Source organism: Zosterops lateralis (assembly GCF_965231275.1).
Source record: "Zosterops lateralis genome assembly, chromosome: 6".
In the NCBI taxonomy this organism is placed as follows: domain Eukaryota; kingdom Metazoa; phylum Chordata; class Aves; order Passeriformes; family Zosteropidae; genus Zosterops; species Zosterops lateralis.
In genome coordinates this window covers 44,425,662-44,449,231 of record NC_139761.1, presented here as the reverse complement: position 1 = coordinate 44,449,231, position 23,570 = coordinate 44,425,662, and the positions used below count along the sequence as shown (strand labels likewise).

Below are 23,570 nucleotides of genomic sequence, written 5' to 3'. Positions count from 1 at the left end.
CATACAAAGAGAAAGACTTTTAGGCTTATGAAAAATGGCAGTAATTGGCTCTTTAGATATATAATCATGTACTTGGAGGTACTTGATGTAATAACAGTAAAACTTAATTGAAAACTTCTCTGCAAACTCTGCAATTTTCAGTAGAATAAACAATTTCTTTTATCTGAAATAGACAAATACATTATGTACTATGCCAACGACCCAATTTGTTTCTATAGGTTACTACCTGCCACATTCATTCTTCCAGTGATGATGAAATAGACTTTAAAGAAACTGGCTTTTCACAGGATTCTTCTTTGCAGCAGGTGAGTTGAATTCTTTTAATAGCTTAAGTTGCTCTTTCTGTAAAAGTAAATTAAGACATTTTTTTAAAAGCAGTGGGACTTTTATTTTCTCTCACAAGTAAATATAAGTCTAGGAAGTTTAATTTAAAACCTAGGCATGTGTGCATGCACACAATTGTGTCTTACCAGACTCATAAGCATCTCTTTGAATTCTTTTGCTGCTAGTGAACAAGTGGGAGCCTTGTGGCACAAGATTGCCAATAGATCACTTAGACAGAATCAGATGCTTTAGATGGCATTATTTGTCTGGATTACTAACCAAAATCTTTCAGATCACACTAACATCTGTGTAGTAACTACCTAGTCTAATACTGGCTTTGGGATTTTGCTCATTTTCTATAGTTTTTATACTAAGTAATTGCTTGTCTAAGTTTGAATTGTGGGTGGTGGCTCAGTCTTAAAGAATCTGATGCTTTTTTGTCTGATTAAGTGCTTTTGTACCTGTAAGGTGTACCTGTACAAAAACTTGATAAGTTGGGTTCTATCTGTAGCAGCTTTAGTGAGAAAGTAAGATCTTCTAATATCTCTGTGCTTTTCATGCATCCCCTTAGTGACCTGCTGTGCCTAGGCAATCCCAGCAGTTCCAGGTAGTTAATCTGGAGAAATGCAGATGGTCCAGTGCTGCTTCTTTCAAGTTTGTCTTGCTGTATACCTCCTCCTTTTATATATATATATTTTCTTTTTCCTTCAGTTTTCATAATGCCTTAATCTAAACTTGGGATTTTTTAATAGTTCTTTTGTTTTCTTTCCATATTCACGTTCTTCAACTTTACCACCATACTGTGTCCCCTCAGCTACCTGGGCAAGAAACCAAAAGTTGACATGACAACTTTATTTCCTAGAGTATCTTAGTGTTGGCTGACTTTACACATGGAAATAATGTTATTAAAAGTCCCTAGAGGATGTGTAGTAATTTATAATTTAATGATAGTCCTGGGAAATAAGAGACAAAACCTATTGTTATGAATAGATGATGCCCACATATACCTTAGTGTGTGTGCTGATCTGCTGGTAGTTGACACTGTCATCTTTATTTAAAAAACTAGCACAGTTGTTTCAGTGACACTGCACTGAGATGTAAAGTGTTCAGTGGTTTCATTCTTCTAATACTTAATAGATGCTGCTGGTGTGTGTGCCCGAGACTGATTTTGCTAATGGTACATATAATAAATATGCAACTGTGCTTTAGTAACTACATGTAGTTTACTTTTCTGGTTCTTACTATTTATAACTTCGTGCTATTTTGAGCAAATGCAGCTTTTTCTTTTATATAGTGTTGTTTCTCTCTTTTTTTGGGGTGCATTTGGAAAGGTGCTGGTTAATGTGGTTAAACTACAGATTTTTTATTGAAAGCTGCTAGATTGGCTTTTAAGTCAGTAAATGTAAGTAGGGTTGTAGTTGATGCTACCTTTCAAAATTCAGAGGTTAAGACAAATCCTTTTTCTGTCTTTTAATGTTCAGTTTAGATAAGACTTATTTCTTTGAAGCAAAATGGGCAAATAGATTTTAGAGTATTAGTAGAATCATTATATCACTGTCGTTGGTCCTGGGGTTGCCAGGCCTTTTCTGATTATCAGATGCAACAAATGACGTCCAATTTTATTGACCAGTTTGGCTTCAACGATGAGAAGTTTGCTGATCAAGATGACATTGGCAAGTGAGTATAATATTACCCTGAATTTGGCTATAGTCTTGTGAGTTTTCTTTCTTGCTGTGTTTTTGGCTGTGGTTTTGCTGATGATAAATACAAACATTTACTGATGTTAAGCAGTTGCCAATCAGTCCTGTCTTTTTGTGCCATCTGTGTGCATTGATAGAAGCCTCCCTGAACAGAGGAAAGCAGCAGCTTCTCTTCTTTTTCTAATCTCCTGGTTGTGCCAATGTTGAGAATGCTGTGCTTATGGACAAAAAACTGAATTATAACTCTGTTTTTTAACAGTGTCTTTTTAACAGAGAGCTATGGCTCTCTGTTGACCTGCCATTGTTTGGGTCACTTTCACTTTGTCTCAGGGTGGATTTTTTCCCCTGCTAATGACCAGATGATTAGCTCTACTTCTAGGTTTTCCTAGAAAAGATGACAGGAACAAGGTGTCTCCAAATTTACTGTTCTGTAGGGGAGAGTAAGGAAGGGCATTGTAAATAAATCTACCTTTGTTTATAAGGTCGAGGCAGTTAAGACTGATTTCTACAAATAGTCTTAGGTGAAAGATGAGGAAATGAGAAGAGCCTTGCTCAGGTTAAAAACCCCAAACTAAACAAAACCCAGCACACAACAGAAGGCACCCCTCACAAAAGCAGGTATCTTTCTTCATAAATAAATGGATGCAATGAAGGGAAGAGGGGAGAATAGGGATTCTTGCTGATGGTAGAGTTGATCATGGTTTTTTATAAGATTCCATGGCTTGGGATGCCAGAACATGCAGGTAGGAATAAAAAGCATTCTGTCAAGGTGGTTTTCAGAAGGTTATTTTTATAATAAACTCAATGCTCTTCTATAAGACATGTTTAGATGTCTGACTGAAGCTTGTATCTTCCATCCAAGAAGCATTGCTGCCTTTTTACACCACAGAACCTGCTGAGAGCAGAGATTAAGATATGATGGTAGAGAAGGTAACACAGGATGCTCCTTAACTTTGTCAGAAGCAAGTGGATTTTGGCAAGGATAGGAGTTGGAATTCCTTTAAGTTCGTGCCTTTGCAAGTCTGTTCTCTTGGTTAGAAAGAAGATGACTACTTATGTAAAGAGGTCTCAAGACTTGTGACAGGTACACTGATGATGTGCTCATGAGTTGAATTAAGCTGTAGGTGAAGTTACTTTGAAGTTACATCTTCTGTGCAAGAACCAATTACACACCAAGTTGCCTGCATAGTGTTGTACAGTAATTCAGGTGGTGCCTTGCATAGTAATACAGTCACACTTGCAACTTAGGTTCCTTTAGACCATTCATCTTTTTCCCTACTTCATAATGCAATGAATATTACAGGAGGAGTAGTGTGTGTTCTGCTGAATGCAGACAGAGAATATATGAACTCTATGTAAAGGTGTGTCAAGCCTAATATATGTACTATGTTGGGAAAATATTTCAGTGATTAGTTAAAAAAATATATTTGTGGAGTTCTTTTGTTAGGAAACAGAATTTGATATTTTTCATTTTGTCCCTTCCTATTGAAAAGGTCCTTTGATGGAAGGGTGAAATCAGTTAAAATATATAAGAACTGCAAATGTAGATATTTGCAATATTTTGAGGCGTATCATGGTAGAGCATAGTCAGGTTAGGCATTCTTTAGGCCTAAGTTTTTTCCAGTGCATAGCAATACAGTATTTGAGATTTGAGTATTTAATGTCAGTTATATTTGTTTAGGCTCGTTGCATCTTTGCACCTGACTGTAGATGGCAATGTTCTGTGTTTTTTATTTAAAATATTTAACAGTTAAAAAAATCACAGGCATGCCAGGCCTCCTTAGTGTGTAATCTTGTCTGTTTTATATTGGAGACTACTTTGTCTTTTATCTTCTATTTTTAGATTATTGGAAAATAAGAAACCAAAGAGAAATTAAATGTTTTCATATTATGCTAAAAAATCCTGATTTATTGAGTACATTTCTTTTTTTCTTGTAGTGTTTCTTTTGATCGGGTTTCGGACATCAACTTTACCCTCAATACAAATGAAAGTGTAAGTATGTGTTCCAGTATTATCAGAAAAATAACTGTCTTTTAAACTTTGGCATGACCTCAAAGTTTTGGCAGTGGTTATATTTACTCCTTTTATGTGGAAATCACTGGAAAATAATTACCCTACCTTATTCCCATATCATGAGATTTACTAATTGGAAGACACTGTTATTTTTCTTTTTGATCAGTATTAAGCAGCATTGCTTCTGATTTGTATTACTGTGTTTAAGATTGAGCTTAGATCTGATTTGTGCATGTTGCACACTTGTGTTTTATGATTAGAAGCGTTTTATATCTTCAGTGTGATTGTAGTGACAGAAAAGTAAGGTCAGAGTCTCTGATCCTTGTTGTTATTTGTTGGTTGAGCTAAAATGACCCCTCACTATAGAAAATAAAGCTGGAGTATTTTGTGCTCTGATTATCTGTGAAGCTCTTTGGGGTCATTCCCAAATCCCATTTTTAAGTGTGATGGGAGCTCCTGGGTGTTCTTTGGTCCACTCAGCTTGTTAGTAGCCAAGTAAAACAAGCAGCACTGCATATTTTCTTGACAAGCTTTAAATTAAGACATTCTGGTTTCTTGTTTGCTTTTAGAGAAATGCTTGAGATTCTCTTCAGAATAGTCATGTATTTTCAAGATGTTTACTAACGTAATATGGATTTTATACTTTTGCTGTGTTTAGGGCAATATAGCCTTGTTTGAGGCATGCTGTAAGGAGAGGATACAGCAGTTTGACGATGGTGGCTCTGATGAAGAAGACATTTGGGAAGAAAAACATATTGCATTTGCACCAGAGTCCCAGAGGCGTTCCAGGTGAGAAGGGTGTTTCTCATCCAAATAGCAGTGTAGTGAACCTGCAGTTATGCACCTGTCCTCTGGTTCTGTCTGTTAGTACAGACTGCCCAGCATAACTAGGTATTTCCATTCTGTGGAGAAATGAGTGGAGATGTGGCTCTAGTGCTTTGTTTACCAGCCATAGTTTGCAGAAGATGCGCTTTGGCTTTTGTAGCTTGTTGGCTTTGGTTTTTTTCCTTCTGCTTTTAAACTGGCCCGGCTGTCCTTGCTTGACAAGGCAGCCCAGTTCCACACCTCTGTCAGCCCTTGCTGTCCTCACTACAGTACCAATATGGCTGTGAACAAAGGAAAACGCATTGAGTGGAAGGAGCATCTAGTCCCCAAAACTCAGGGCTGTACTGCCTCCCTCAATATCTACTCTTCATGTGATCAAGTGAAAAATCTTAAACCTTGTTTCTTTTAGAGAGAAATGAGGGGTGTATTAAGAGTTAAAGATTATACCTCAAGTAATCTGTCAGAAATAATTGTAATTCTCCCTAGTCTGAAACTCTGCAGTATTCCATTGTGCCCAAGGTGTTATACTAAAATCAGAATGTAAACTCTCTCTTTGTGTTTGAAGTTCGGGCAGTACAGACAGTGAAGAAAGTACAGATTCAGAAGAAGAGGATGGGACTAAACAAGACTTGTTCGAATCCCACACCAATACAGAGGACAAAATGGAAGTAGACTTAAATGAACGTACGTAGCTTTTTCCCTGCTGCTTTGGGTTATAGGAAATTGTTAGATCCAGCAGCCTGATCCTGTAGGAGTTTCCTCACTGGCTGCTTTTACTCCAACTGTCTTAAAATAGTCTTTCCCGTGTGCCAGAGAGCATGCACATATTGGGAAGTTTGAGTTCCTTACCTGTCTTAAATTACTTAACTCTCTCTGAAATTCATGTTTATACTCTTCAAGAGTTAAAAAAGGAGGAGTAGTCAGAAAAGGGAGGATTAAAAACTCATTTATAAATATTGAGTGCCTACAAAGACCTAATACATTACTATCCAAACCCAAAAGATGGGATTTTTACTGGAAGCCTTTCAGACCAGCTTTTTATCTAACAATGCTCTTTTAGAAGAGCATTCCTACAGAGGCTAAGTGAACTTGCATTGTTTTGGTTTCAAATGGGAATGAAAGATATACATCACAAGACTCTTACATGGAATCTTAACTGATGTAATAGGTTGAAAAGTTTTCATATTCAAGTCATATTAAACTGGCTTTTGTTAAACTGGCAATGTCTGTAGGTAAAAGCCCTGTGTTTATCTAGACTGTAAGGAGTTAAATTAGAAGGAAAAGTTAAGGGTTTTCTTTTCTTTTGTCAGATTGGTGTCGTTGGCATCTGTGTGTCAAACAAGTTTTGATCCATGTGGGTCTCCTCCCATATCTGCCTGGGTTGGAATTTCTAATTGCTAGTCAGAGCTTCCTTTTCAGCCTGTTTTTTTGTATGTAAGTGTTAATGAAAAACATGTTTCCCTTGGGTAGGTGAAGTATTTTGAATTGACCTATCCTAAATTAGCTGCTATTCACAGTTGCTCCCAAATTTAAAATATATATAAATAAATTAAGTTGTAAAAAGCCTTAAACTTTTCTGAAACTTAGCAGTGGTGTTAGTGCATGAAAAATTATTGGAAGAAATTGAAAAAGGGATGAAGACTCTTATGAATTACATTATTATAGAAATTAATTTGGAAAATGGTAACAAATATTGAGGTTAATTTAAAGGATAAAGCGGAATTGTACTTGTGATGTCATATGTTTTATTAATTTTGTTGCTCAGATAAACTTTTTTTTTTAGCGGAGTACTCTGAATTACTGATCTTGAAATTCTGCCTTACTAGCAGAATTTTCCTTTTAGGGAATACATTCATTTTTTAAACAGGATCACAGGATTTTTCTGCATGTGCTTTCAAGTCTAGTTACGAATCTTGTTTCTCTTTATGGAATGTACATAGAGAGAATCAGTGTGTTAGGCATATGTGCACTCATGTTCTTTCTAGAAATTTGTTCCTAATGAACTTCATGATGGTTTTTCAGCACCTAACTGGTCAGCAAACTTCGATGTACCCATGGAGACTGCACATGGTGCCAGTCTGGATTCTGTTGGCTCTGCTGTGTGGAGTACTGAAGCACCTGTTCCTGCTAAAGAAACTGGCTGGGCTTCCTTTTCTGACTTCACATCCTCATTGAGGTGAGAATGTTAGTTATTCAGGGTGAGTTTGGTTTTCTTGGAGTGTCCATTTCTTCACAAGCCTGTGTTGCTAGGGTATGTAAAGTGTCTGAAGAGCACCATGTGTTCTAAAAGCATGTGTATATATGATCTCCCTTTCCAGGATAGTGGGTACTAGTGTTTTGGGTGTTTTTTTTAAATTCATATTGTTATGCAGCTGCAGTAACTAGATTAAGTAGTTCTGCCTGATTTTGAGAACACCCAAGTTAATGCTGTTCTTTTTTTGGATTGAACTCTACACTCTACTGAAGTCTTGTGCATGTACTTAATCAAATAGATGCAAATTTAGAGTTGCCAAATACTGGCAGTCAAAAACTAATTCCTTCTCATATTGAAAGACTTTGCTTTTATACATTTGACTTTTGACTTTCTGCGTGGGGTTAAAACAGCCCAGATATAAAAGTAAGATTTTTTTTTTTCCCAGCATAAAACAGTGTTGTTTTATGATTGAGGCAGGTAAATTGATAATCAGATTAAGGGCCTAGAAAATGAAGAATTGGAGTTGCACATAACTGGATAGAAGAGACATTCTGTAAATGATAAGATGTTTTTCAAGTGGCCAAATCTTGTAATCTGAATTTCTTTAGAATGAAAAACTTGTAGCTACACCATATATGAAATCAAGTAGTGAAATCACTTTTGTAGCAGTTTATGACTGCACTGGTGTCTCCACGGAGAACTATCAAGTTGGAAAAATGCATTTAGCAAAACAGTTAAAAATATTTGGAAACACTGCGAGGAGCTAGTGATACATGTATGTCTTAGTTACCAGGGACATGTCCACTAGTACTGGTAATGTAACAAAATCAAGTAAAAATAAAATGACCATCGAACACCCTCAGCTCAGTTCTTGTGCACTTTTGAATTACTGAACTTGTATTTAGCATGTCTTTTCAGCACTATTAGAAACAAACTTGTAATTAATTTTCAGTATAGTTCTAGGCCTTATAGCTTTCATAGAGAACTAATACTGTTTTAAGAACATTTCATTTTGCTATTCAGAAATGTTTCTAAAATTTTTTTACTCTACTTAAAGCTCAAAAGACTCTTTAAGAAGTAATTCTCCTGTGGAAATGGAAACAAACACAGATCCAGGTGATCCCTTGAGTGCAAATGCAACTACTCTGACAACACAGCTGGAGAGTAAGTAAACCTGCATTCCCAATGCAAAGGGCTTGATTGTAGGAGTTGTACATAAGAAAAGTCTCTCTGAACTTTAAAGTTTTAGGTTTCCAGAGACTCTTCTCTGGCTCCAGTGCTGTTCTGACAGGTATTAAAAGTGATTTTTCGAAGAATTTATAAACTATTTTAAATAAATTCCAGTTTAAAACAAGAGTCAGTGTTACTGATACCTCCAAAAAAGTCTGCACATCATGAACAGAAAAGCATTACAAAGAAACAAAGTTTGTTCTGTTAGAGAATCTTCTCACCTGTGTGTGCATTTAGCTGAGCTGATGCCCAAAAAGAACAGTAGCCTCCAGTCTTGTCCTGTGTGGCAATAGGTCAGTAGCCTCAATGTGTGCAGACTTCTCCTTACAGCTCATGCCTTTCTTCATAGTGAAGCCATCTTCACTATGCACGCTCAAATTGTTTGTTCTATATGTATGAACTGGTTAAAAGGATAAAAATATTTTAATGAGCTTTTTTTGTATCTATAATTACCAGAGAGAGTAAGAAGTGCAGGTGAGAAGCCCAGGCAGATTGGACATCCCAAAGATCTGTCAGTGCTTGGAATCTTAAGAGTCAAATTTGTACTGTGTAGACTTGTCATGAATTTGACTGTACAGAAAAATAATTTGTCACCGTAATCCTACTAAGGACTTGTTTAGACAAAACTGTTGCAATAACCATTGTATCAAAATGAAAAAAACTACAGACTGTGGCTTTTTTTTAAGCCATCTGTAAGTAATACTCATGCTCTCTATGTGGCACTTGCAGAAAGGCGACATTCTCTGTAAGGCAGAATTCAAGAAGTGTGCAAAACTGCGAAAATACTCTTCTTGATGTATTGGCTTAGTTGCTTTCACATGAAATAGATACATAACCAGTCTTGTATTAAATTGCTTCTATTCTACTTGCAGCCCCAGGAAGTGTTGCTATGGAGGCCAGCTCAGATGGAGAGGATGATGTGGAAAATGCAGACAAGGTAACGGAGACAGTCATGAACGGCAGCATGAAGGAGACACTGAGCCTAACTGTAGATGCCAAAACTGAAACTGCCGTTTTCAAAAGGTGAGAATGCCTATTTATTGTCGTCCCACTATGTAAATAGAAGACTCTTGATGGAGCACTGTATCACCCAAGACAGTCTTTTAAAGTGGTTATTCCTGAGGCTTTAACTAGAAACCTTTCTAAGTAATTGTTTTGAAATTTGACTTCTAGTTAGTTACTGTAACTTGCGACTTCACTTATCAAGCCTTAGTTTCAGTGGAAGAAGACTGAGTATTGTTAGCAGAAGACTGAGTCAGCTTTTTCCCTAATGCACATTATTGTGCATTTTTCATGTACAGATCTTTTAACATTGCACATCAAAACTAAGCTTTTAAAATTTTGCACAGAATTCTTAGATTTGAATTGGCATTTCATTCTTCTCATCCAGGAGGATGGAAGATAAAAGTTGAAGACCAGCCAGGCACTGCTTTTGAGTGTAGCTCTTCAGACACTGGGGTGACCCCTGTTGGTGGTATGCATGATGGTGTTATACCTGTTCTGGACTACAGGTGGCACATGGGATTCTAGAGTAACTGGAAGAATAACTTCCTAATTTTGCTATCTTTTAATACGAAGATTCAGTAATAATGTTTTACAACACAGTCAAATTGTATATTATATATATCAACACTGTGAGCCTTTTATGAGAATAAAGCACATTTCAGTGTTGTCTACTTCATCCCATCTGCTAAGATATTGTGATATCAGATTTAATGATCAAGTATTTCTTATTTAGTATCAAATATTTATGTAGGGAAACAGAGGCTACAAACAGTATGACATGCAAAAATTTTGCCTTTATTGAAGCTGGTGTGTCCTGCCTCCACCCTGATGTTGACAAATTGGAACACATTGCTAGACCATTTCGGCATGCAACCCTCTTCTTTTAGAATAATTTCCTACTATCTATCCCTATTCTGGCTTAATATACTAAAAAGAAATTGTCAGTGTGTCTTGGAAGTTGCTTAAAAAAAACAACCCTGAGTTGATTCCAGTATAAGAAACATTTCCAGTGTTGCTCCTTACATTGCCTGTTGTTTAAATTAATTTACTTCATTAGTGGTAGGAGATAATTCCTGAACCATCCAAAATTAATAGACATTGAAAACCGAACAACTTTCCATCACTCTTGTTTCCATCCTTTTGATTATCTAAGTGACTTAACTTCTTACGGTTTTTCAGCACAGAGAAGGGAAAATTCATGACTGCACAGTGCTTCTAAATCGAATGGCTTTGATAGAGGAATGAACCACAGCACTTTAGAGAAGTGTTAGGACTCTGTGCAGATTGATTGACGTGAAGCCATCCATAGTGCATTGCTGATTTAGTAAATGACGTGTCTGCTCTCCAGTTTGTTCTGTCTTTTGCACAATGCTTTTACATGGTCTTCACTCTTAGATGTTTACAAATTTGGTTTAGTTATCCATGGTGTCTTTAAACTTCTCCTTAAACCAGCTTAGCTCACATGCATTTTTAAGTTGTGTGACTTGTGATACTGGTGCAAAAACTAACATGAGGAGCCAGCATCTGGGGACAGTTCCTGCCTACCTTCACGGAATTACCTGCTGGAACTGTAGTTAAAAGGACATAGAGGTGCAAAGGGAGGCAATATAGAATTCCCCCAGTCACAAAGAACCTTGAAAGTTTATCCAGTCCAATCTTTTATGGGAAAGGGAGCCCAGATGAGATTACCAGGCTCTGTGTCTGATTGCGTATTGAAAACTTCTAGTAATGGGAACTCTGGAGTCTTAATTTGGGAAGGAGATGTCAAAGAAACATACAAGGGGGCTCAAAGATGAGATCTTAAATGTAGAGACTGTTCTACTCTGATAGAGATCTGCAGCTTCCTAGTGAGTCAGTGTTCAAGTGGCATTTTTTAAACCAACTTGCTGAGAAAAGGTCTAAATGAACATTTAGAGTAGTGAGGGGAAGTCCTAGTCTGGCCTGTTTGCCTTTCAGAGTGGATGCTTCCAGACTTCAGCTTTATCTAGGTTTCTGTCAATAGAAAATTGATGGCGTTGAAGTCAATATTCAGGGGATTTATAAGCACAGTAGTTAATTTGTGGAAAGCTGCGAAGGACAAAAATGTGATTTCTGAACTTAGTTCAGTGTGAAGAACAAGGAGGAAAAACAAAAAACAAACTAGGACATCACTTTCAGTGGTGATGGTGGCAAGTATTTTATTTGGAAAGATTGTGAAGAGTATCAAGGAAAGTGAAATGGGGAGATTAGTTGGGGGAAACTTGATGAGAGATTGCAATGCAAAAGACAGTATTTTTGCAGGCTCTGCAGGATAGAAGGAGAAAAGAGAAGGATTCATTGAAATTTAAAGGACCCATGGAAAGGAGAACTGTGAGAATTAGGAAGAAAACCAGCAGAGGAGATTGGCACTTCTTGAATAAATAGATTTGTTGCCACAGAGGTATAAGATTGATGTTTGTCTACTTCAGAGCTACATTATAACTATCTCTTGCAGGTATATATGCTCAAATTTGTATTTTAGTTCACTCATAATGGTGTGATTGAAGTGGAAGAGGGTGGAATAGAGAGACAGAAAAGTTTGGGTTTAGAGGCAAACCAGAAGATTGGTTAGCTAATGACTTTTGAGGCTGCCTGGTTACATGGTACTGTCTTACATAGTATGAGTGTACAGCTTTTTCATTGAACTTTGTTTTTTGTCTACAAGAGGAAGTTTGTGAAGTAGATTGGGCTGCAGTCTTTGTACCTCATAAACCATACATAGCATTCACTGTGGAGTTACTAGGAAGTTTATTATAAAAGGTAGTGATGAGTTAATGATTTTGCTGGTATGTTTCATGGACAGACGTTATTAATGCCGGTTACTGAGGGAATCTTGAATTTCTTTTATACTTTCTTCCATTTTTGCATACTTCTGGCTTCAGAGTGTTGAAATCCTATCGGTATGTATAGTAAAGGATCGTGATTGTTATCACTTCAGGCATCACATACATTCCTTTTTTCCTTTCTGATCTTATTTGCAATCACTGTGTTTCCTGCCCTTTTATCCGGTCGAGTTTTATTGGATGTGAACACCAGTGCATCATTAGGTGTTTGTAAAGTCTAGAGCCATGTGCTTGTTCTTCATGTTGCAATCATAACTTAAAATCCATTTGCATGTGAAATATGGACCCGTCTCAGTTTTCTCCTGTTGCCTGAAATTCCCTGTAAATAAACTTCGAAGTTAAATACATTAAATAACTTCTTGCTTTTGTTTTGTTTTTTAAGTGAGGAAGGAAAATTGACTACCTCGCAGGATCCTTCTTGTAAATATGTAGTAGAAGAGAATACAGAGGTTGCAGAAGAGGTCCCTTCAGGTCTTCAGCCTACTAACAGCAGTCCAGAACAGAGGTAACTGCATTCAAGGATGTTTTCAATTCTCTGAATAGCAATTTGTGTGCTTTTCTAATAGGACTGATCTAAAGAGATTGAGTTTAGCTCAGTCTAAAAATATGTTTGCTTTTATTTTATTAAATTCTCACAAGTTGAGTTTTCAGTTGATTCTAAGACTCCTGAGTGATCAAAGGTGTACTTTTCTTGCAGGGAGTTGTAAATATCCCTATTATGTTTTGTGACAATGTTACCAACTTAGAATAGTGAATTGATGCAGAACTCTACTGCATGTTCTGATTGTACTGTATATAGACAAGAAAGATGTTAGCATGTTTGACAGATTCAGATTCTGGCTTTTAAGACTTGTTTATGAGCCAATATTTAACTAGGTCCTTTTTTCTAACTGCCTGCTCTGCATAAATCTCAGACTTGATCAAGAAGGGGATTCTAATCAGTAAAAACAGCCCTGCATACTTGAAGTGGGGAAACCCAAAAACTCTTTCACAGTGTCTCCTAGTGATGCTGTCTTTATCAAGATGACAATATTTTTTTAATGCTGAAAAGTATTAAATTGTGGGGAAGAAGTCCTTGGGTACAAGGTGATTACCTTTTGACTAAAGACAATCGTATGAACCAACAGAGGGTTCTCAGAGCTGGCAGTTTGCCAGATTGCTTTTAGGTTTGGGAAATCTCAAGGAACTCCTTTCACTGAATCCTGCTGGCTTCAGCAAAACTCAGAACTTTCTCTAAAGGTGGCTGTTGCAGTAGGTCCTCATAAGCACAGGATAAATACCGAGATAAACCTAATGGTGCTTTTGGGGCTCCATGTATGTATGACTAGTGGAAGGGGTCTCCTAGGTAGGTCTCTGGCTGGTGGCTAGCAGGAGTAATCTCTGCTAGGAGCCCTTTTCTGTCATGGACTTCTTTCTAGTTAATAACGAAGTGATGGTTGTGCAGACTGTCACACTTCCTGTCCATGCAACATTTCTTTCTTACCTTCTGGGTTTCTCTAAAAAGTGTTTGCTTTTGTCTAGTTCTCTCTGTTTTTACTCTAATGTTGATGTATGTTTTTTAAAAAGTGTTTTTAGAGCTTAGCAGCCAAAGACTTAGCTAGGGGGCTCCTGCTGGTCATGTGCATGTAGAGCACGGACCCCAGAGTGGCTTCTCTGTGATGTCCACCATCAGAGAACAGGAGTTACAGGTAACTTTCCTCATCTGTAGTTTCAAGCAATATTTGCATTCTTTAAAAGAATCTTCAGATGTATTCCATAGACTTGCACTGAATGGAAGTTAAGAATTTTTTGCCTCTGTTGCTTGCCTATTTCTGATGTCCTTGTGGTTTGATCTTTGTGTCAGTCCAGAGCAATTGAGCCCATGTTGACACTAAACTTTTACCTAGAAATATATATACTGTTAACGTTTTCACTCTTGTAGGTTTGCTCTCCATTTTCTTCCATACTTCATGAACATTTCATCTTAATGGACTGATATTCAAAGTATTTGTGGAAGGCCCTTTGTAGATTAGATTAATAACTAAAGCAACTTCTTAAGATGCTGTTGTTTTTCCTGTTGTGTCTTAGCTACTAGCTTTCCAGTGTAACTTTAAATACTCCTGGTATCACATTTTGCCTCACAGAATAAGATTTGGATAAGTATCAGAAAAGTGCTCTTTATTAGTAATTCCCTGAGATACCATGTCTCTAGAGATCACTTACTATCTCAGTTAATGAAGATCGCACATTCTTCAGTGGTGTGCTGAGTTAATTGAGTGCTTAATTAGGAAATGAGGACTCCAGAAATGCTGGACTGCAGAAGATAATTGTGATGAGCGTGTTATTAGCACGTTTCCTTTCTTCAGTTCACGGGTCATGCAGCACAGGATCTGGGTTTGTTGGTTTTTGGTTTCATTTTTATTGCACCTACCTGAATTTGCTTTGTATCTTTCTTGTATACTTACGTCTGTTTTTTGACCTCTTAGGACTGATCAACACACCCATTTAGGAGAGGCATCTGTTAATGGCCCTGTATGATATGTGATGTCTACTACCTTGGCTGAAGAGAAAGAACTGATATCCAGGTGTTTGAGTGTTTCTTGAGGATATCATCTAGACCCTGTTGAAGCCAGTCACTGCTGCACTAATTTCGCAAGGAATCAGGACCAGCAACATTTATATTCTAGATTTTAAGACACTGTACAGAAATTCATAAGTGTAAAAATATTGCACATTGAGAAATACCAATAATTTTTGCGTATGTTTATATTGTATTGTTCTAAATAACGGGGGGCCTGTGAAATAAGATCCTGCTACCCATGTAATGATGACAGTAGTGTTACTATAGTTGAAATGGCTGTAAGAATAGTTTTATAAAAAAGTGAATACAAAAATCTAATGTATTTGAGACATAACTATTTGACGATTAGTGTGACCAAAGTATTTAGCAGTTTTCTTACATTTTTCACCTTGTAAAAAAGAAAAAGGAAATTCATGTTTTTTCTGAAACTGAAATGCCCTATAAATGTTATTTTGGTTGGTTTAGCTTACAAAAGTGATTTAAATAAGAATTTTTTGGTGTTCAACATTTTACAACAGGTTTTTTAATTGGTAATTGTTTTCTGTATTGTTCAAAACAGATCAAAAAATGTAAGTCTATTGGTAGAGATTTAAAGTATTTATTGCAACAGCTTAGTTGACAAATTGATGTTACTGTAAAGCCATATGTTCTGTTAAGTCTAGTTTGCTTGAAACAATATCTTCCGGGTGAAACACTAGAATATTTGGAGTGCACATGGCTTGTTGTGTTTAAGTGGTTCACCTGCCTTTAAACAGTTCACCAGGATTTAGTTTAATACCAAGCATTATACAATGGAACATTTCAGAACAATCTGCGTATTTAAAACGCTGTAATCCTTTTAGACAAGTCAAGTAAAAGAAATGCTCATGCTGCTAATATAATTACAGTACCTGCATTTTAAAAGTAAATAGTGTTTTTAATACAAATTTTGGCAGCAGAGCATGTTAATTGGTAATTTCACTGTACTGATCTGTGTGAGGCTTTCATTTGTATGTTCTAAACCAGTTTTTTCACAGCTGGTTTGTGTATATATATAGTGATTATGGGAACTAATTCTGTGTAATTTATAATTTTCTATGTCAGTGTAAAATTCCAACAGCCTTCTCAAACAAACAGAAGCAATATACTGTATATTGCCACGTTGTCTGGTGAAAGGGTTAAAATACTCCTGCACTTTTAGACGCAAAACCATTTTTGTTTCTGTAATAGTTATATTCATTTATTTTTTACATCATTTGTTTTCCTGACCAGTATTTAAAGCCAAAAGGATATTCTAAACAGCGGCCAATGATTTATTTTAGAAGGCGTCCCAAACAACGTGCCTAAACATTACATTGCATACAGAAATAAAAATCCCACATGTATGTCACTGCCCTTATTGCTTTCTCTTTTGCATTTTCTGCAAGGTTCAGTGCACTTGTCCTTGGAAGTTTTTGCAAACTGATCAGTTGTGTGAAAGTGTAAAACCACAGTATCATAAGTGGAATTGGTAACTATGGTTGCCCTTTTATTTGTACTTTATAAATTATGGAATCCAGTCAGTTTCTAAGTTTTCTTTATCAGTTCAGAATTACTTTCAGATCAGCTTGACCAAAATCATTTTGTGTGTTAGCTTTAAGGTTGGTAGCTGTCCTCTTGTCACTTTGATCTGTCACTGAACAAGCAGCTTTGGAAATGAAACTGCTCATTTTGACACAGGAATTGGAGCCAAGAAAAAATTCCAAATAGAGGCAAGCAGCAAGTAGGTTTGTGTAAGTTTGATGCTTGTAAGGAGAAGAACTTGAGTCCTTTCCAGTGGAACTCTTTGTCCCTCGCTAAAAAGTTGATTTATCTATCTCTGTAGCCATGAAAACTGAAATTGAATCTGGGCCCCATTGCCTTCAGTTCATTAGAGTCTTGTATTTGTCCTTCTGTTCACAAGCTGTCATATCAGTCCACTGTTTTGAGGAAGTGTAGAGTGTGTTTTTCCCACTCACTCTGTGACTTGCACAAGGAATCCTGAACTTGAAAACATTGGAGGTGTGTTTGGAGAGGGGAGGGTATATGGGTGTGTAAACACAGCTCTTTTGCCATCTTTTATCAACAGCACTGCTGATGTGCTACTCACATAGCCTTACAAAGGTTTGGACATAGTGCGAGAGTCCTGAATGGCTGTTATCCAGCCTGTTTAATCAGATTTGACTTGCATGCAATGGGAGTTGAGTCTTCTTTATGAAAAGGTGTTTTAATGCGTTTGCAGCATGGACTGAATTCTAGTACCTTTGTACAGGTTTGAGTTCCTGCAGTGTTTCTAGCAGCAATTAGGATGAAATGAGCTTGCTTTGAAAGACTTGCCCACTGCCACATTCCATGGTGCTCTTTGAAATGGCTAAAGGCTCAGTCACTTGAAACTGCATAATGGTGTCAGTTGATGTCAATGGGCAGTGGATTTAACCCTCAGGATTTCTCTGGTAAAGGATTTTTACTCAAGCAAGAGTCTGTTTCAAAAGTGGCTATACCAGTAATATCTGTAGTAGCTCATTGCCTCTTCCCACCTGGCAGAGTGGATGAATCATGCCTTCTTGACCAGTGAAACCATAATTTTTAAATGTAAGCCCTGAGTTAGTTTTATAGCAAGATTGTTCCATTTAAGTAAAAGCCTAAATCATCATCTTGACTTACATTGCTCTTAATTCACTGAAGAGATAACAGGATAGTGGAAGCAATCTCATTATGTCGTTGTACATGGAATCCCGGGTGACCATGCTCTTGAGTGAAGTCTACATTTTTGCACCTATTAAACCTTGTATCTACCTCTTGAAAATAGTGAGTTCTGTGTTGTCATCTGCATACTTCTGTGGAAACTAACTGTGACATTCATTCTTTGTGTAAAATCCATTGAGGAGACTTGAGAGGAAGATGAATCAGATTCTTACTGTCATTCATTAAAAACCTACCTTTCTGTTTAAATTTTAAAGCATTAATTTCCTTGGAGATTTTGATTTCTGACATATGTCTCATACAGTAATATCAGAAATTACTTACTGTATATAACTGGCTCTATTAATAGATTTAATCACTTCTGACTGTCTCAGAATAAATAGTGCTTTCTCCAGTGTAGTATAAGTGCTTTGAGTTTCATTATGAAAGTATTTGTATTGTTTTCCAAACGTGGATGGAAAATGACTGTTACTGTGGCAGCAAAACACCTTTTTTTGGTAAAGGTTTTAATGTCTGTCTTTTAGTTTCTGCATCTTGCTATCAGGTAAGGATTTGGCATCTTCCTGTTCTATTATTGGTTTGAGTATGTAAGGTTACAGCATGGAAGGAGATGAAAGCAATAAAATTAAAATAAAAAATACTCTTATTGTAAAGATAGGAGGGATTTTTCTGTCTCCTTTAGGTAGGACAGTTCACAACGTTTTTGGACTTGATCAGACCAGGTTTGGTTACTTTCTTCAAATTGTGATTTGCCTTGTGTTTAGTCTTGGTTAATGACTTGAATGTAATCACACTTCTAATGGTATCCAAAGGAAATCTGTGTACTTCTTACTCTGCTGCCACAAGCTAAAGCACTGAGACCTGAACTTTACTTTGTGTTTTGCTGATAGTGTCTTTCAGAATTTCTGTTTTAGATGAGTCTGGGCTTAGTGGTTTTGTATTTTTTATTGGAGAGGGGAGCTTTTTCTGTATTTCTGTCTTCTCTAAGTCACTAAGTACCTTGCAAATTGAAGTGGGATTCCCTTTATCTCTCTATAGCTTAAATACTGTGATTCTGATTGTAGGGCCTCATTCTGGATTTCAGTTGTATATGGTATGGGTGCTTGCCTGTGATCTGTGTTTTCTGTGTCTCAAATCATGATTCTGAAGACTGTAATTTAGCTGATGATTGTCTGTTGCCATACAGCCACCCAGAGTAAGCAGGTTACACCTTGCCTAGCTGTGGTTGCATAGATTGTGTCGCTCGTGTCCCATGAGATATAATGTTTGCCCATTTGCACAGGGAAAGTTTATCTGGTTGTCTCACTACTTTGATCCGTGGATTATATTTAGGTAGATGGGTGTTTAATTCTCAAGGGTCTAATAGACATCATTTTTTCAGACAGAAGAATCTGGACCTATTATGGATTAGTTAGGTCTGCTTTTAAACTCCACTGTGTGCCACACTTCTGTCTTTCTTACCTTTCTTACACCTCGCACACTTCTATCTTCCATTCCCCTTGTCTACACTAATTATCTGTGAAAGATTGCCACAATTTTGCCTTGGGTAATACACTAGTCTGGGTCTTTTGCAAGGGCACTGAAGCCTGACTGCAGACATTGCAAATAAAACCTGCTTTTCCTTACACCAAACAGAATTATGTGTTTGGGAAATCACTCTGCTATTTTTTCAGATGCAAGATAAAAAACGTTGACTGTCTTCTATTGATTCTTGTATCAGACAGAGGCACAAGATTGCTAAGATAAGCTAGAACTGCTGAAATCAAGTGACGTTGTTTTCGGTTGTTGGGAGTTGTTCAAAGCACCTTTCCTCCTATATCTTTATAGAAACATTTGTTAATGCTGCATTTGTTAAAAATGGTTGGATTTCTTTAGTCACTGCTAAACTTAGAATTCTAAGATGTGCTTTCAGATGAGAAGGGCTCTGCTTTGGAGTGAGCCGTGGAGGACTGTGCATATTAACAGACAAGGTAGTAACAAGGACCTGTGAGATACAGGGACTGTTGGTCTCTATTGTTTCTCTTTAATCCCTTTAGAATGAAGTAGCTTGAAAAGATAAAAGGGCTGATGAAATGTACCACTTTTTAATGCTAGTACTTTGCTTGTCTAGTTTGAACTACTCTAAAGATAAATCTCTGAACTTGGAAAATGATGGGTGACTTCCTGGTAAGTAAATTGTTTCAAGCTTCAGTTACACAATTCATGCGGAATTCATACTTATTTCTATGTACAAGCAATGAAAACAATTTTTAACTGAACTATTTAAATAAATATGTATAGATTCACACCTGTGTGCATGCACATCCGTGTGTAGGATACATTCTCTCAAGATGGCTGGTGCAGAGCCCATGGGGCATTTCCAAAGTGCACTGAACTAGAATACCAGGAAGAATGAATAACAGGTTACAGCCCTTTCTAAAGCATTTCAGGCTTGTGTCTGCATGTGTAGACATTGTCAGTGATCTCTGGCCAGCCTGAAGATATCTTGATGGGAGGAGGAACTGGTGCCTCTGGTATTGGAGGCAAACTTCAGCCTTTGTCAGATGATTCCTCTGATGCTCTCTTAGTCCAGCTACTTGATAGATATGAGCCTGTGGTAAGGCATATCCAACTGGGAGTCTCTTACAATCTCAATTATGATCTGGAATGGAGTAACTCGGGGAAGGACTTGGATTGTAAAACTGAGTACAGGACAAGGGTTATGTTAAGCATGACTTTGTATATGTGCATGCTTGGTGCTCTTTTGTCTGGGCTGTTCTCCAATATCCTTTTTTGTCATGTAGGAAGGTATGGACTATGTGTTAAGTGACTAACCAGTTCCTTCAGTGAGAGGAGTAGATGCTACTTCTGGGTATATATGTATGCCAAGTCTCTGGAAAGGAATAGAGAAAGTGATGGTGGTGTAGTGTGACACTTGTACAGAAACTGAATCATCTAGTCACATTAAAACATTTATCGGGAGTGAGAAGTCTCTGTGTTCACAAGTGTGCAAAAAGGTTATAGGTAGGCAACACTCACATGGAAAGGTGATTTCTTCTAAATATCAGGATACTGGCTTAAAAGAAATGAAGTAGGGAAATGGCAAAGCTTTGATTGCCGGGGAAGGCAATTTGAACTTCTTAATCTCGGGCAAGGCCTTGTTTCACTTTTGGTCATTGTAGCACTTCAGTGAGCTAGAAAAAGCTGAAATCTTTCTGGCTGGCTACCTGTGAAATAATGCATTGCTCTAAACAAGAATCGTCAAATGGTCTTGGGCTCCTGGGAGAATTCTTTTTCATAGTTCATGGCAGTGATGCCTGTGGCATGTTATTCATGAAGGGAAAAGGCTGAAGTTGTGAGTTGCAGTAGGAGAAGAAAATACACACTAATGAAATCTTCTGAATAAGTTGTGTAATGAAGTCAGAATTTATACTCATGGTGTGGCTGTGTGTTGTGTAGTGACATCTGGCCCTCTGGAATGTGAAGATTCAAAAACTTGAATGATTGCTGCTGCTAGACAAAATTAGGTTATTGGTTTTGTGTTAACATCAGTTGTCTTGTGAAACCTTCCTCTGTCTAAACTTGCTGTGAGGACTGTGAATTTATTCTTCATTTACTCATAAAAATATGAATGATAATATGGCATGTTCGAAAGAATAACTAGTAATTTTTAAGATTATTTTTGTGACTATCATAATGTCCAGCCATATGTCATCAAGGTATTCCCCAGGCACTTACCTGACTGTAGGACTTAGTATGGCCTCTAGACTTTTGGTTTGCTCCAGGTTTGTCACAAACCAGTATTTCACTGCTTGAATACTTCTATCTCTGGCAATCTTCATTGTATATTTTTATGATAAAAAGTCGTTTTTGTCCTCAGAGCACAAAGGGTAATGGAGCAAGAATGACAGCTGTTTATAAGCAATCTATGGCCTTGATGTGTGCTACAAACCTCTAAGAATGTCTTAGAAACTCAAAAATAAGCATTTCTGTTAGCTACAGCTTTTCTCTTGAGGAGAAATAAAGGTAATGAGACTGACTGCTAAGCTGACAGGCATTTATTAAGTGTTCAGTTTACTGAATGTGTCTAGGAGTCACTCTCTGCTGCTGCCATAGCAGCTTCTCTGGTGGCTGAGGATGGGACTGATGAAATCCTACAGTAATAATACGTGAACTTTGAAACAAACTGCTCTTAGTAGAAGAAGCAAAGAGGAGAGCAGAATCCCTGTCAGTATTTCCCAATGCTTTTCATTAGAAGAGACTTGTATCCTTTTTCTCCAAGCATTTTATCAGGATAATTCCTTACAGAAATAAAGGAAAAGAAACCAGTGCTAGAATTTTACTTTTTTACAGTCAGAGGATGAAAGTAACAAATAGGGTGACAGATAAATGCTTGCAGGTTTTGAATTATTTACAGGAAGCTCTTCCTTTCTATTAAGAATCCTGTCAGTATTGCATTTGTTGTTCTCTTTTGCCTGATGTCTCATGGAAGATTTGACAGAACTATTTGGGATTGTGGAAAGATTGGATAAGAGTGGATTGTTACCAGGACTGCAAAAACCACATACACAAGGTATAGGTGTTTATGAAGTAGAAGTTCTTTTTTCATAGATGCTACAAGTTAAATAGATGTGCTGTCTGCTAAGTAAAAGCTGAAAGAAGTAATTAAAAATATCGTTTATACAAATCTTTGTAACAAAGACTAGAATTCCACTTCATTCTAGATCAACTTGAACTGTGGGTCTGTCACATGGTCTGTGAAAAGCTCTACTTGACTTCACACAGCATAATTAAGATCATTGATGTTTTAAATTCTTACTCTGTTCCTCCTCCCTGCCCTCACTCATTTCTTGAGAAATGACAAAATGTTAGAAATCTAAATAGGATGTATTTTTCCTCTATGGGAAACTGAAAATAAGTAAAAATTACCAAAATTATACTCACTGAGATGCTGGAATCAGGGAAGAATATGAAACTAAAAGACAGGAGAAGAAATTGAAGAAATGAAATGTTAATAAAAAGAAGGAGAAATTCTGAACCATCAATAAAGTGGTGTGGGATGACATGAAGTTCAGGCTTTGTACAGTTCAATTTGCTTAGATAGCAGTAGCCAATATGTCAAAACCTTCTGAGCTGCACAGCCAAGTTACAATACAATGAGAAGGGAAAATGTGACCCCTCATCCCACCCATGGCAGTTTTTTCCCCCACAATGCATTACTACACACTATATAAGTATTTAAAAGTTTCTAAATCAGTTCCTATAGTATATTTTACTACTGTCAGTATCTTTAAGGGAAGGCATTTGTTAAGTTAAAAAATCCAAACTTATTTGTAATAGGTTAGAGCTGTTAAATAAAAATATGAATGCTTAAATGGGTTTGAGGCCAAAGCTTTTGTTACTGTCATCAAGTTTTACAGCTATTTACAACTTTGGATAATCAGTAGTAGTGGCATGTTCTCCAACAGCTGTTAATGTCATATTGAAAGACACAGCTGTCCTTCCAAAACAGGAAAGGGAAAAAATGGCCCCTTTTCACATTTTGAGCACACACAGTAAACAGCATAGTAAAACTCAACTGCACATATCATCCATCATGCTGCAATCACTAAGATAAATCTGATTCTTGTGGCTGTGAAAGCATAAGGAAGAAAAAGATGAACAATTTTATCTTAAGAGTTTTTTTTTAAATTCTTAATGAAGTACACCAGAATAATTTTACTAACTCCATATTTAAAAAAAAACAACTCAAGATTTTTGGCTGTAAGTACTGAAGTACTGCCAGGGAACTTTTAATGTTCCCCATATGTTAAAATAGAAAAGGTCTGACAAGTCATTAAACTGAGATTTAGTAAGGACTGGACATTTTTGTATTGGTGAAAAGTTTTCTGCAGAGAACGTTTGAACAATGATGAGGGTAACACTTTTTGTGAATGACTGGTGTGTTGTTGGCATCAGCAAACAGTTACATAATATTAACTTCTAAACCCTCAATTGCCTATCCATCGATTAGTACCTTGTCATATTTATTTAGTCTGAGAGAAATGACTTAACTGGTTTTTGTGTTTGAGAAGGCAGTATTCCTGAGCTGCACTAAGTAGATCCTGAGCGATCCTCTAGAGGAATCTGTTTCTCCAGTGGTTATCAGGAAAGCCTAGGGAAATATCTGTCATACGTA

General features: G+C 37.0%; 1 protein-coding gene across 5 annotated transcripts in view; it reads left to right on the top strand.

Annotated features, from left to right (window-relative positions):
- Positions 1–17,812, top strand: part of PPP6R3 (protein phosphatase 6 regulatory subunit 3) — a 52,766-nt gene extending 34,954 nt beyond the window's left edge. For 4 of the 5 annotated variants that reach the window (XM_083863440.1, XM_083863439.1, XM_083863437.1 and 1 more), the window contains 10 exons: positions 219–305; positions 1,904–2,001; positions 3,963–4,017; positions 4,697–4,827; positions 5,429–5,547; positions 6,886–7,039; positions 8,115–8,221; positions 9,160–9,310; positions 12,536–12,658; positions 14,619–17,812. In XM_083863440.1, the coding sequence (XP_083719566.1) occupies positions 219–305; positions 1,904–2,001; positions 3,963–4,017; positions 4,697–4,827; positions 5,429–5,547; positions 6,886–7,039; positions 8,115–8,221; positions 9,160–9,310; positions 12,536–12,658; positions 14,619–14,670 (1,077 nt within the window). In that variant the 3' untranslated portion in view covers positions 14,671–17,812. The remainder of the gene's footprint in view (positions 1–218; positions 306–1,903; positions 2,002–3,962; positions 4,018–4,696; positions 4,828–5,428; positions 5,548–6,885; positions 7,040–8,114; positions 8,222–9,159; positions 9,311–12,535; positions 12,659–14,618) is intronic. The other variant, XM_083863441.1, reaches the window with a different exon arrangement.
- Positions 17,813–23,570: the final 5,758 nt, after the last annotated feature.